Raw genomic sequence first — 13,880 nt, 5'->3', positions numbered from 1 at the left:
ACCACAGAACTTTGTTCCTTGGCTTGGTTATCATTTATGATAATTTGAGTGCAGTTGCCACTCTGGTTTCTCTCTGAACAAACCTAAGTTGATCCATACACAAAACTAAAACTAACTGTGGATTCCATCTCAGGTTTTTTGAGGGGGAGAGAAAAACAAACAAATAAAAACAGAGTGGCAGCTGCACCTAGGTTCATATGACATTATAAGCATAGTGCAAAGCTTTGTTCCTTGTCTAGTAGCTCTTATATCAAGTGGGAATGATCATGAAATGTGCCCCAGCATGATATTTGCCCATGATAAATCAAGATTCCAGTGGATCTCTGGCTTACTATGTCATGTGACCATGGACATTATGCCCCCCCCCCCCCCCGCAACAAAGTAAGTTGAATTGCTATAATATCTTTGACAGAATATCAGTAAGTTCCCATATGGTTTTTAAAAATGATATTATCATTTTTAGTATCTGAAGATGTAACATCTCTTTGGGTAGATGCTTATTATCTTTTTTTTCTTTCTTTGATCAATATATGAAAGAAAAAATATGTAAGAAGCAAGCAACTCCTAATGAAATGTTTTACCAAACAGACAGTAATTTAGGTGAAGGGGGGGATATTACTCCATCTAACTCCAAGCAAAATGGGTCAGAATGGAGCAACAAGAGGACACTATCTGCATGCTTTGATGGCTATATACGTAGGTTTTCAGAAGTATTGAAATGCACTTTACGGGAAGGGGGGAATTGAAGGCAATGGACTTCAAACAAGACATCGGCACACAGCCATACAACTGCACAGAAGGAAGGTGAACAACAAAGAAAGATAAACACACATGCCATCCAGCAAAGCCTTTTGATATCATTACAGTGGTCCCTTTGTATATGTGGGGGACTCGTTTCCCCCCCCCCCCACGTATGCGAAAAAACATGGGACCTCAAGTTCCATTGATTTGAATGGCAGTGCACTCCTGCATGTGGCACAGGCACCATTTTGTACCCCTGGGTTTGCTGTCTGCATGAGCTCAAGTCTGTGGATGGCAAGCCCGTGGATGGCACAGGCAGACCATATACTGAAATGAAAGGGGGAGAGTGTGGGAATGGAGGGGAAAGGACATTGGAAGGAGAAGAGGTGGCAGTAAGACAGAGATGAGCAGAAGAGAGAGACAGGGCAACAGTGGAAGCAGAGGGAGATGAAGCATAAGGGATAACAGAATAGAGGAGGAGAGACAGGTGGTGTGGTGTAAGGATAAACAAGAAAAAGATACAGGATGACCAACCAGCATAATAGAGAGTAAGAAGAAACAGAAGTGTGTGTGATAAAGGGCGGGGTGTAGCGTGTGGGAGTGTGTGTTGCAACACATTTTTCAATTAATCCAGTGGGTGGCTTCTTGTGGATTCTACTTGACAACAACCAAGGAATTGTCAACTGGGGAAACCAAAAGAGTCATTTCACACACCATTCAGGAAATGTTGAGTGCAGATTGCACCATCTCAGCATCACTCTTATGAATGACATACAAGGTTCCTATTAAATATTCTTGATCTTCGATGAAGTGCTCTTCAGTCCCTGTTCAAGCCATATTGTTAATTGTTTCCTAGTGAACTAGAACATCTAGCTAAACCAGTGAAATACTATTAGTTACCCATGAAAAAACACGCCCAACCAAGAACTCAACAATTCATTACATTTCTGTCTTTTCACATATACTTCAAATATTGAGATATTAGTAATTTCTTTTTTGCAAATAGAAGTTACAGCTTTCATTCTATTAGAAGTGGACAAAAGTGAAGCATAACGAATTGCACAGCGGAGGTTTTCCATCTGCAGGAGTTCAGTTCTGGGGTCCCTGCGATGGCAAAAAAAGTGGATGGTCATGCCCCATGTCTGAGTGCATGCACCACCACTGAATAATATTGGTGTGGCAATTCATGGGCGGTCAAATCCACAGCTTGCCACCCCACCAGTGTGGCAGGTCCACAGTATTGGCATGTGGGGAGATGCTTTATAATGCATTATAGCATCTTTTATTACCCAAAATAACAGAATTTATTATTATATTTGACACATAAGGGAACCCCCCGGCATCTAGTAAATTCTGATGAGGCAGAATTCACCCTTAAGACTTCTAAAACCACAGATGCTTCTGGACACTCCCCCCCCCCCCCCCAATATTGGCTCGCTTAAAAATACACACACAGACAGACTAATGAGTTTTCATGTCACTGACATCAAGATTGAATGCCATTTATTTGATAGGCCTTAAAGGTCATCTTGTCTGTATCATGACTTGTAAATTCTCATTGATTTACTATTCACGTTGTAACAGTTAACATGTTTCATAGAACTCTTAAAATGAAGCTCAACCAGCAGGGCATGGGAATGCAAAGTCCAGGACTATTATTGTTATTATTATTTGCTAATATTAATAGTTTGGTGAGCTTAAAAGTAAACAAATCCCCCTTTTATGTACTTGACAAAGGAAGTTCTGATACTAGTTACAGTCTGATACCTTGCCTACTCTGAGAAGCAGGAAAATGACATCAATCTCCTTTTTATAGGAGGACTTTTAATACAAAGTACTCAACATTCCCTTCTAATACAAAGTACTCAACATTCCCTTCTATAACAACGTAAACATAAAATCCTGAATTACAGACTAGACTGTACTTCTGACTGCAGGTGAAAATGACATTTGTGAATGGTCTCTCATGCAAAAAATAAAAAATAACATTAAAGAAAACATAAAAAGCTAAAAAATAAGTGAGGGAGATTCTAGTCCAGCATGTGCTCTCCGTGTATGTGTGTGTGTGTTTTGTATCATAGGGAAGTCTTCAAAATATTATTCCTCACTGGCAATCTAAAGTGAGAAACTCCAGTCGACTAGTTTGTTTTGCTCTGTGTGCATGCAGACAAAACAGAATACAGCACCCTTGAAAAGCCTTCTCATTAATGCCATGAAGGGAAATCTCTGCATAGAGCAACTTCTAATACTATAGGGAACTCAACTGCACAACAGTGTTCACAATGGAAACCAATCTACTTTTAAGGGAAGTTCATCAAGCATTCAGTACATGGAATGCAGAAAAATGTTATACATCAAAGCTGGAATAATGCCAGTTTTTTAAAAAAGCTGCCTGATTCTCACACATATTTTGTCCGAAGACAGAATTTAAGAAGGAATATTCCAAATATTTGGAATGCTGAGAAACGACAAGAGGGTCATGATTTTTCACATGGATACTGTAGGGGTGCATTAGAAATATGCTCTTGTATTGGAGGCACTCCCTTCTCTGTTCCCACAATCTCATCCTTTACAATATTTTGCATTCTGAATAAAATTATTTCCATTTTAAATCTGCAGAGTGTAAGCACAAACAGCTAAATAAATGTGTAGGGACCACTCACACCTGGGCTTGGTTTACAATTCTCATGATTATTACTAAAACTCACTTGGGATCAGGTCTCATGATCACCATTGCTATGTAAATGATATACTGCATAGTTTATGTATCTTTTTATTTCAGTGCTCAAATGTCAGTGTTTTGATTTCAGCGTATGGATAGGCACAGGATTGCAAAATTTCTTCAGAAGAAAAAAAGCACAATATAGGAAACTGGCAGATTGAAAAGTTGCTATGTGGTTACTCTGTTTGGACATCATTACACAATATGAAAGATGTTGTTGGATTACACCACTTATAATTAAATACACTTTCTCAGCCTCAGAAGATGGCAATGGCAAACTCTTTCTGAAGAAACATGCCAAGAAAACTTCAGGATAGGTTGGCTGTAGGATAGCCATGAGTTTGAAATGACTTGAAGGTACACAACAACAACAACAACAACAACTTTGAATTAGAGAATCAGTGTGGTGTCTTGGTTTGGATGTTGAACCAGGACTTTGGGAAAGCAGGGTTTGAATCCCCACTCAGACATGAAAACTCACTGGGCAAATCACACACTCTCGGTGTCAGAGGAAGGCAATGGCAAACCTCCGCTGAATAAAATTTGCCAAGAAAACCCAAGGACAGGGTTGCCATTACTTGGAGTAAGCTTCAGGGCATATAACAATATCATTGAATTACCGTAAGTCATGTGGGATGAAAATCCTAAAAACACATCCTAGGCAATAAGCCCCACTGAACAGAATGAGTTCAACTTCTAAATAAACATACAGAAGTTGTTGTATGTTTTTTCATACATTATCACTGGGGCCTTTTATTGTACCCTCACCTCGAAAGATTAAGCAGAGGAGAAGACCTAAACTGTGAACTCTCTTCTTAGACATGCTCACTTATTACTGTCTTTGCCACATTTTAGTCATGCCCTCTCATGCCTTTCACACTCTGCAACAGATTTTTAGATGTTGTTTTCAATATATGTATTTTAATAAATATTATTCAGGTATAAATAGTATGTTTAAAAAATGCTAAACAAACATCTGCCAAAGTCCTGCAACTTCAGCAATTATGCACTTTATAGGGTTGATCCATTGTTTGATGAAGCATGTAATTATTACCAAAGAGACAATAATATCTACAGGGCTGTCAGGAAAATCAAGAGCTTGTGTTCTTTAAACAAAAGCAAGGGACTGGAAGGTCCTTGTGGCCTCTTCCAACTCTCTGATTCTATACTTGATGACAACAAGTTCTGGAGAACTAAAAAGTACTTTCTTTAAATGTTAGTGTTTCCAATCAAAGGCATTGCCCACCTTTGCATTTTGCTTTTACTTCTGAACCCCACAGTCTTCAGAAGTAAAAGCAAAATGCAATGGCAGTTCTCTCAAGAGTATCCCTGCTGATTAAGTGCCATGTTGAGTTTTAGCTCTCCAGGCATTTGAAGCATAGAATGCCACTGTAATTTTTTTGGGGGGATCAATCAAAAAGAGTTGATGTGTTTGACTTTAAGAACAGTAGCTTTCTTTCTGTATTTTACAAGTGAATGGTTTTCATTAAGATGATTGCTTGCCCAGCAGTTTTGGTTCCCATCCTTGTTTACTACTCCAAGAGTTATCACTTAAACTTTCATAATGGTGTGTGCGTGCACATGTACACATTTGTGTGTGTTCATAGGTCTTTGTGTATATATGTGTGTGTGTTGCCCTAAGCATTTCCCCCTTTCTCAAAGTCTAGTTAGTCTTCACTTAGTTACTTTCACCTTTTTTGTTTGTTGACAGGAAAAGGAGATAAGAGAGGAAAGCATAGCTGGAGGTCTGGACTGACAGAATTGCTCTCAGCAGGCTGTGTATAAAACTAATACTGTAGGCTTCTCAAGCATTCCCATCTGCATTCTCAAGAGGATTGTTTTTTCTTGACAAACAACAGAAGTCTACAGGGACTTCCTGCCCGAACTATAAAGGGCAGTAAACCAGTTTTAAATTGACTCTTTTCCAGCCTGGAGTTATGTACTTGCATTTTCATTTGCCTGTGAATACACAGGACACAAATCCTCATTACAGGCTAGACTTTTTAACTATACAGAAGAGCGTATTAATCTTTTCTAAGATTAAGAGGGCGTTTTAAAAGATACTAATGGTGTCTCGCGATAAAAAAATGTATTTCAAATAGACAGTTCTCTCAATTTTAGACTGCACAGAACAGAATTAGAGTGATTACAAAATGTTAAATATACCACTCAGTGCTCAAATTATTAAGAAAATAATGAGCGTTGCACCAATTTTAGTTGAACCATTCCCTTCAGGAGCTTTCTTAGTATAATAGTTAAGGAGGCTACTACAAAAAAGTAATAGGGATAGCTGCCTCCCTTTAAGCACTGATAATTGATGACTTAATAGTTAGCCATGTTAAATGATTAATTTGAGAACAATATTAAGAAACATGTTATGGGTTATCTTTTCTCTCCTTATTTTAAATAACACATGGCAGCTGAAGCTTCTTACATTTGTTGTTGTTAACTGCCCTCAAGTTGACTTTGATTCATGGTGGCCCTATGAATGAGGGAGGGGCTTCCAAGTCCTCCTGTCTTCAACCTCTCTGCTCAGGTCTTGCAGACTCATAGCTGTGGCTTCTTTGATTGAGTCTATCCATCGGGAATGTGGCCTTCCTCTTCTCCTGCTGCCTTCTGGCTTCCTAATCTTTATTGTCTTTTCTACTTAGTTATGTCTTCTTATGATATGACAAAAGTACACCAGCTTCAGTTTAGTCATCATGGGTTCTAGGCTAAATTTTCTCTAGGACTTATTTATTTGTCTTTTTAGCACTCCACGGTATTTGTAGAACTCTTCTCCAAGACAGTATCTAGAATGGGATGAGTCTCCTCCTATCCACTTTCTTCACTGTTCAGCTTCCATACACAGAAATATGATGGCATGTACAATCCTGAATTTAGCATTCAACAGTTTTTGGGGTTTTTTCGGGCTATGTCCCTGAAGATGCCAGCCACAAATGCTGGCGAAATGTCAGGAATAAACCCTTCTAGAACATGGCCACACAGCCCGAAAAACACACAAAAAACTATGGATGCCGGCCATGAAAGCCTTCAACTTCACATTAGTATTCAATGATGTATCTTTGCACTTCAGGATGTTATCTAATTCCTTCATTTTTAAACAGAGGTTGGATGCCTACCTCTCACCTTTAGCAGTGCATTCCTACACTGGTAATGGAATAGACTAGATGGCATTTGAGATACTTTTCCACTCTATTATCAAAGTAATTTATGAAGAGTAGGCTATTGTGTTTTTTGGGGGAGTAAGTCAAAGCTCTATTCTGTATTTAAAAAACTATGAGAATGGAGGAGACACGCAGATATAGGCACCATCTCCATTGCCTAACCCTAACACTAACCTCTTCAGGTTGTGAGAGAATGTCTGAAAACAAACTGTGACTGTGTTTGGATGAATGTGGATACAAGGATTTTGGGCACCTGGGAATCCAACACAGGCAACTGTAAGCACCTTCAGTCAAGTTCAGTTGCTGTGTCTCTTCAGACATATACTAATCTCACAGACCAGTCTTAATCAGATTTTTATTATTTCCTTAGATACTTTACTGAAGATAGTTTCATAGCTTAGTTGTGTTGAGATCTTTTTTTATGGTTCAGTACACTGTCTGCGTACCCTTAATAGTCTGTATCACATGACAAAAACGGAGGCAACAGGAAATGTACTTTTCTTTAGAAAAGGAAAAACAAAACAGAATCTCAAGTGACCTTAAGGCACCTATGAAATGCTGTTTTCATTATTACTTTTATCCAAGTTTCATATGATTAACAAGGCAGCCATTGTGTTTATATGTGCTGTATATGGAAATAAAACCTGCTGCTGAATAAACCATATAGTTATGGTTTGCTGTCATTCTAGAACATGGCTACATAGCCTTAAAAAAGCACAAAAAACCATATAGCTATGGTTTGCTGTCATGGCAATGTCTGCCATAACAGCCCAAACTTATCTGAAACAGTCTTCCGAATTTTGAATTGGTTGTTCCACATTACGCAAAGTGATTTCTCAGGCAGGCATAATGAAATTGAACAAGACAAAATGGTTACAGGTTGGCTGGCATATGGTTATATGTGAGGGTTGAACTGAACATAACCAGCACCAGAATTTTCTAAGTGCTTATGGTAATATTTAAGGCCAGTAAACATAGGGCAATACCTCCACACCATCCCATTCCAGTTTTTTTAAAAAAACTTAGCCAATTACATTTACTTCATGAATTGTTTCTAACTAAATACATGACAAAGAACACCATTGGGTATGCCCAAGCTCTTTGGATTCTGGCCCTAGTGTGTCTAAGCCAACAAATGTTTTCAACATTGAATTTGATTAACATTTGAGACAGACTTTTTTTCCCACACAGTGATCTGCATCATGTCTTCCAAAATTTATTTGTGCCATTCATATTGGGTGGCACTTAGGTGGCAAAAAAAAAGGAGTTCTGCATTTAACTGTTATTGCCAAGAACACGAATGCGTAACTATGTTTGAAAAGCACTAAAAAACAAAACAAAACAAAACTATGACCTCATAAATGAGAAATTTTAGTTCTTCTTCATCAATGTGGAATTATAAATCACATAGATTAAGAGTAACTAAAACATCTTCAGAAAAACACAACTAATTTGTCAGTCTGGTGTCTGACTTGTTCTGTGAAACAGACGTAAACAAAGATCACTGAGGTCTTCATTTCAAATAGGAAATAGCAAATCTTTTTTTTTTAAATGATTAATAATATAGTTCCCACTGGTGTTCAAGGAATGGTATGTGCTACAACAAAGTTGTGTTTCTTTTTATTTCCTTACAAACTGCAGGCAATCTATCTCTCCTCCTGCTTGACAGTGGCATAATCATTACACTCTTAGAAAACATGCATACCACTTTCTTCTTCTTAAAGAAGAGCAAATGGGTACATAGAAATAAATAAATAAATAAATAAATAAATAAATAAATAAATACTATTTTCCTACCTCTCCCAGGGTGGATTGAGGTGGGATTACAAGCCAATAAAATACATACAAAACACATCAATAAAATGCAATAACAATACTTTTTTCCATTAAAACTAACTTGTCATCTGAGGCAATAACAGTAAGATTATATTATGGTCAAGAAACGGAGCAATATCTCCTACATGAGGTCAGGTGGGTAGGCTCGCCAGAAGAGATCCGTCTTAAGTGCCTTCTTAAATGCCTCTAAGGAGGTAGTGAGGTGGATCTCTTCCGGGAGGCCATTCCACAAGACTGGAGCGCAGCTTTGGCGCAGCTTCTGGCCTCTTAAAATATGTGTGTCATTTAAACAGCATACCTCCAAAGTGACCCGAAGCAGCTTTATTTTGGTCTGTCCGTTTGGGCCCATAGATATTTTATCAGTTTGTCACATACAGTTTTACACTTTCCTATTTGAAAGAGCTTAACATCTAAAGTATTAAGACATAAAGACCACGTCAGAAGAAGAGGAAAGAAAGAGACATTGCCCAGGAATATCAATGCCGATGCAGGAGACAGAAATATTCTTAATAGGAAAGAATTATGACTGACACTTTTCTGAATAACTAACTTTAGGTCTAGGGCAGTGGTTCTCAAACTGTGGGGCAGAACCCCCCGGGGGGAGCAAGAATTGCTTAAGAGGGAGTGCGAGACATGGAGGTCCTGATCCCTCCCTCCTCCTCTGTATCCCAAACTTTTTCTGCCCAGGAGGAGAAGACATAGGTGAGGATGTTTCTTCCTCAGATACTTTCATTCACACACAGTCTGTCACATAAATTCTGTCCCGCCACCCTCTCTCTCTCTCACACACACACTCAGCCACACTCTTCATCTGTTTTTTACATGCTCACATATGCATTTGTGTATACTCACAAACACACAAGAGAATGAATGTTTCTGTCTGTGTGTATGAGAATGAGTATGTCTATGAGTGAAAGAACGAATGAGAGAGTAAGACTGTTCGTATCTGTGAGCGTTGGTGAGTGTGTCTGTGTTTGAGACAAGATGTGTAAAATGTACACATGTATTGAGGTAGGTATTGAAATTATTTAACTAAAATTGTTCTACCGTATATACTCGTGTATAAGTCGACTTCATGTATAAGTCGAGGGGAGGTTTCAGAATCAAAATCCTAGATTTTGATATGACCCATGGATAAGTCGAAGGTAAAACTTAGGGGGCCATAAGGAAGGATGAAAAGGGGGAAATACCACTTCCGCCCCCCCATCTCCTTTTCTGGACCTCTAGGAAGCAAGTGGATTTAAATGGAGAGTTGTTTCCATAGGAAGCAAGCTTTTGCAAAAGGGACCCGAAAGATGTTTTTAAATGGAGAGTTTTCCCCATAGGATGCAAAGGCTTGCAAACGGACCAGGCAAGTGCTTTTCAGGGGGGAGTTTTCCCCATAAGGAGCAAAGACTTACAAATGGACCAGACAAGTGCTTTTCAATGGGGACTTTTCCCCATAGGAAGCAAAGGCTTGCAAACAGACCAGACAAGTGCTTTTCAAAGGGGAGTTTTTCTGATAGGATAGGAAGCAAAGGCTTGCAAACGGACTGGTGGGGGAAAGAATTAATGGAGATTGGGGCATCAGGCTTGCTTAATACTGTATAGGACCTTTCTAAGCACTACTGGTGCACTTGCCCTTCTATAAGTCTACCCAAGATTTTAGGTGCAATTTTGGGGCATAAATTTCTCAACTTATAGTCGAGTATATACGGTAATTTGAATATTATTTCTGTATAAAATGTTAAAATATGAGTATACAAAAATGTGCAAACTAAAACACACACACTAAACAAAATATTTTTATCCATATTCTGTGTGGAGTAGTCAGCCCAATGACTACATGTAAATGTAAGGGGAGACTGGTCTATGGAATTTAATGATGAGGGATGGAAGAGCACCCAGCTGTGGAACAGAAGGTTCTTGTGGGCAGTAGAGACCTTAGAACATAAAACTATCATAGAAATGGGGTCAGGGGGTTGGGAGAAACAGTATTCAGAGAATTCAACTCCTCCCCAAAGTATCATTTTTGCCAATTACTAATTTAAACACAGTTTAAAATTAAAACAAAGCAACCATTCAGAAAAGCCTTAGATTATGTTATTGGCTGCACACGCTGAAATGGTTATGAGAACGTGCCTTGAGATAATTTTGAAATAGTTATTTTGGCATTCTTCGGAGGAAGACATTGTTTCTCACCCCTTACTTTTTAATGTTTTGTTTGAAAGTTGAGCAACAATGTACAAACAACATTGTTATGGCATACCAGACTTCTTGTCTAATCCTTAACAATGTAGGTATGAGATACTCTTACGTATTTGAACTCTTGGTTCAGGAAGGTGATTAACTCTTGAGCCTTTGTATAGGCTACTCTCATCTCTAAATAAAATTTCCACTGTTTGCTAATACCGGCGCAGTGCCACGGCAGGTGACAATGGTGGGAAATAGCCATGAAGCCAAGTTCTGAGATAGCCACTCAACTTCCCATGGCTCCTGATAGCATGCGCAGAACATGCTAGAGAATGCATACTCTTCAACATTGTGTGTGTATGTGCCTTCAAGTGACCTGTTGACTTATGGTGACACCATGAATTTCATAGTTTTCTTAGGCTCAGGGGTGGTTTTGTCAGTTCCTTCTTCTGAAATATAGCCTACAGCACTTGGTATTTATTGAAATTCTCCCATCTTAGTACTAACCAGGGTTGCTTAACTTCAAAGATCATATGGGATTTGGTGCCTTTAAGGTATTTAGGCCTTCCTTCAACATTATACAGATAAAAATGATGGGTATATCTAACTCCACAATGGCCACTATCTGAACTCACTTCCTCACCACCAGAAATCTATATTTATTTTATATTACATAATGCATGTACTTGAATAGACTACCTACATGAGGTTTCGCTGAAACGTTTGGCCTGTTATTGAACTGATTATAACAATTTCCTTAAAATAATGTAACTTAACCATCCTCTGAACACAAAAGATGATAATGTTCAATAGGACATTTAATCTTACGTTAGAGCTGACCACTTTTTTAACAGATTCTACCTTCAGCAACATATATTACCTATCTAGATTATTATAGGTGCAAGGTAGAGATGGAAAGGAAGCAGTGTACAGGACATGTTTGTTTATCTCTGTGCATCCTAGCGTTAAGAAACTTTCCTTTCCACTTAGATATTTATATCTGGAGACAAAAGAAAACAGAGCAGCTCTAGTCTTGGTATGTACACAGGAGCATTTTTTAAAAGCACCCCTTTCTTTCTGCAAAAACAGAAACAGGACAAAATAGGGACAGTATGACAGATCTAATGTTATTTCTAGCACTAGCACAAAACTCTAGTGCTTACAAAAATACTGTTTTCAACTTGGAGCAAGTGTAAATTCCAGGTGTATTTTGTGCTTCTGCAGGCTGCTTCATAAGGACACTTATTATTATCCCATTGTGATAGGTATTTCTTTCAGCCATTTCACTAATGCTTGGGTTACTGCTAGTGACACAAAGCTACTTTCTCTATATTTTCTGGATACTACTCAGAGTTTGAAATAGAATATGAACTGTTTATAGTACATAAGCATATATATGGAATATGCCTCCTTTTCTCCCCAGGTACCTGTTCGCTGGTCAAAGCTGTGATTAATGCATAGCTGTTGTTTTGCAACTGTTTTTAAAGGCTACTCTGAAGAGGGAGAAAAGCACTGTAACTCATTAGTAAACTGCTGGCAAGTCCTGCAGTCACAGCAACTGCTCTCTTTCCCAGCCTGTTGTCTCTTTCCATTGGTACACGAAAACCAGATTGGTCTTGTCAGGATGCCAGATTTAGCTCAGGGGTCTCCAGTTGCTGATCTCTGACTTATACCAGATTTCTCTTGCCTATCAAACATTTTTTAAAAATCATGGAGAGGAATCATCTGACTATGAAGAAAACTTAGCAATTAGTTCAGATTTATGAAAATGGTTTATGAACAAACAGAACAGTACAAGAACATACTGTAAACATAAATGCTTCCTTCTGTCATGCAGCTTGAAAATTATATCCAGGATAACATGAAAAAAGAAATGGTAGAAATCCAGCAGAATGCAGTGCAGAACCAGACGGCAGTAATGATTGAAATTGGCACAAACCTTTTAAATCAAACCGCTGAACAGACTCGGAAATTAACAGATGTTGAAGCACATGTAAGTAGTAATTTGTTTGACTGGTCTATTTATCTTGCAGTGGTTTGTAATAATTCAAGAATTCTCTCTCTCTTTCACACACATACACACACAATTTTGAGATGAAGTTTACATGTCACACACACACACACACACACCATTGTTTTGCTATGGAAAAGCTACAAGGAATAAACCGATGAGGATGGCAATGATTAGTCACATTCCTGTACCCCACCACAGAGGGGACCTCAAACTGAGAAGAGAATCTGATGAGAATCTAGATCAACTGCTGTGGTCCTTCCTTGCTTAGAAGGTTCCTAGGGGCAAACATTATGCACCCTTACATATGACAACATTCTGTGAGGAAACTAGGGAAAACTTAGCATTTCAATAATTCTGATGTAACTGCAGGATAAATGAAAACAATGTATTGCGTGGGCGAAAGTTTTGGAAAGAACAGGAAGCTACAAAGAAAAATAAATTATGATATGTTTTCAACTTGAAGTCCAAGTCCCCATTCAATTGTGGTTCTTTACGGGGAACAGAGAGGTTCCCATACTCATGCCTGGCTGGTGGATGGCCCTAAGTTCACCCAAAAAGAGTGGTTTTTACAGAGCTACCACAAACTGTTACATTTGCAGAACAAACAATATAATACCCTGAAATAATAAATTTGTTTTAAAACTCCTTATATTATTCAAAATAGGTTACAGTAATTTTTGTTTTGTCAATGAACTTTTATATAGTCACATTAGCTTTCAAAGGATTTGCTAGTACATAGTTCATTTGCATTGTTGCTTTAGAGGGTTTTTGTACCTTTTTGATGTGCGTAAAACGTAAAACATTCTATATATACCCCTAAGTAAGGTGAGAGAACTGTGGAATGCAACACCAAAGTTGTATTTTTCAAATCCCAACACAGAAACTCTTTGTTGTAATAAAGTGATAGACGATGGAGACATCTACACTAAAGAATGGCTCTCAGTTAACTACTGTTTCTACTATGATATCACAGCGAATGTTATATATCATAGGGCCTTGGGAGCTGCAAATGAAACTGTGCACATTTACTTCACTGTCTGGAGAAAAATGGGGGTAGTAGCTATGTTGATCTACATGTACGTTTTAAAGATCTAGCAGTCCACCAGGAGCAGGGTTTTTTATAACACTATCTTACTCATTTAAATATCAGGCCACCTCAAAATACAACTAGAACTAAATTACCTCAATGAGTCCCTATTTCCGTGTCTGCTCAACCATTCTTTAAGTT

The 13,880-nt window shown here is 38.3% G+C and overlaps 2 protein-coding genes across 3 annotated transcripts in view; one reads left to right on the top strand and one right to left on the bottom strand.

The window, feature by feature from the left end:
- Positions 1-13,880, bottom strand: part of LOC149311450 (microcephalin-like) — a 110,792-nt gene that overhangs the window by 51,874 nt on the left and 45,038 nt on the right. The gene's annotated exons all lie outside the window — the stretch shown is intronic.
- ANGPT2 (angiopoietin 2) overlaps positions 1-13,880 on the top strand; it is a 49,433-nt gene that overhangs the window by 17,060 nt on the left and 18,493 nt on the right. Inside the window, exon 3 of the mRNA XM_089531090.1 lies at positions 12,476-12,631. Within this exon, the coding sequence (XP_089387216.1) occupies positions 12,476-12,631 (156 nt within the window). The remainder of the gene's footprint in view (positions 1-12,475; positions 12,632-13,880) is intronic.

The sequence above is a fragment of the Sceloporus occidentalis genome, unplaced genomic scaffold (genome assembly GCF_023333645.1).
Source record: "Sceloporus occidentalis isolate IW3139 unplaced genomic scaffold, rSceOcc1.0.p SCAF_6, whole genome shotgun sequence".
NCBI classification, from domain to species: domain Eukaryota; kingdom Metazoa; phylum Chordata; class Lepidosauria; order Squamata; family Phrynosomatidae; genus Sceloporus; species Sceloporus occidentalis.
The sequence above is the reverse complement of the archived record's forward strand: the minus strand, read 5'-3'. Positions and strand labels throughout refer to the sequence as shown.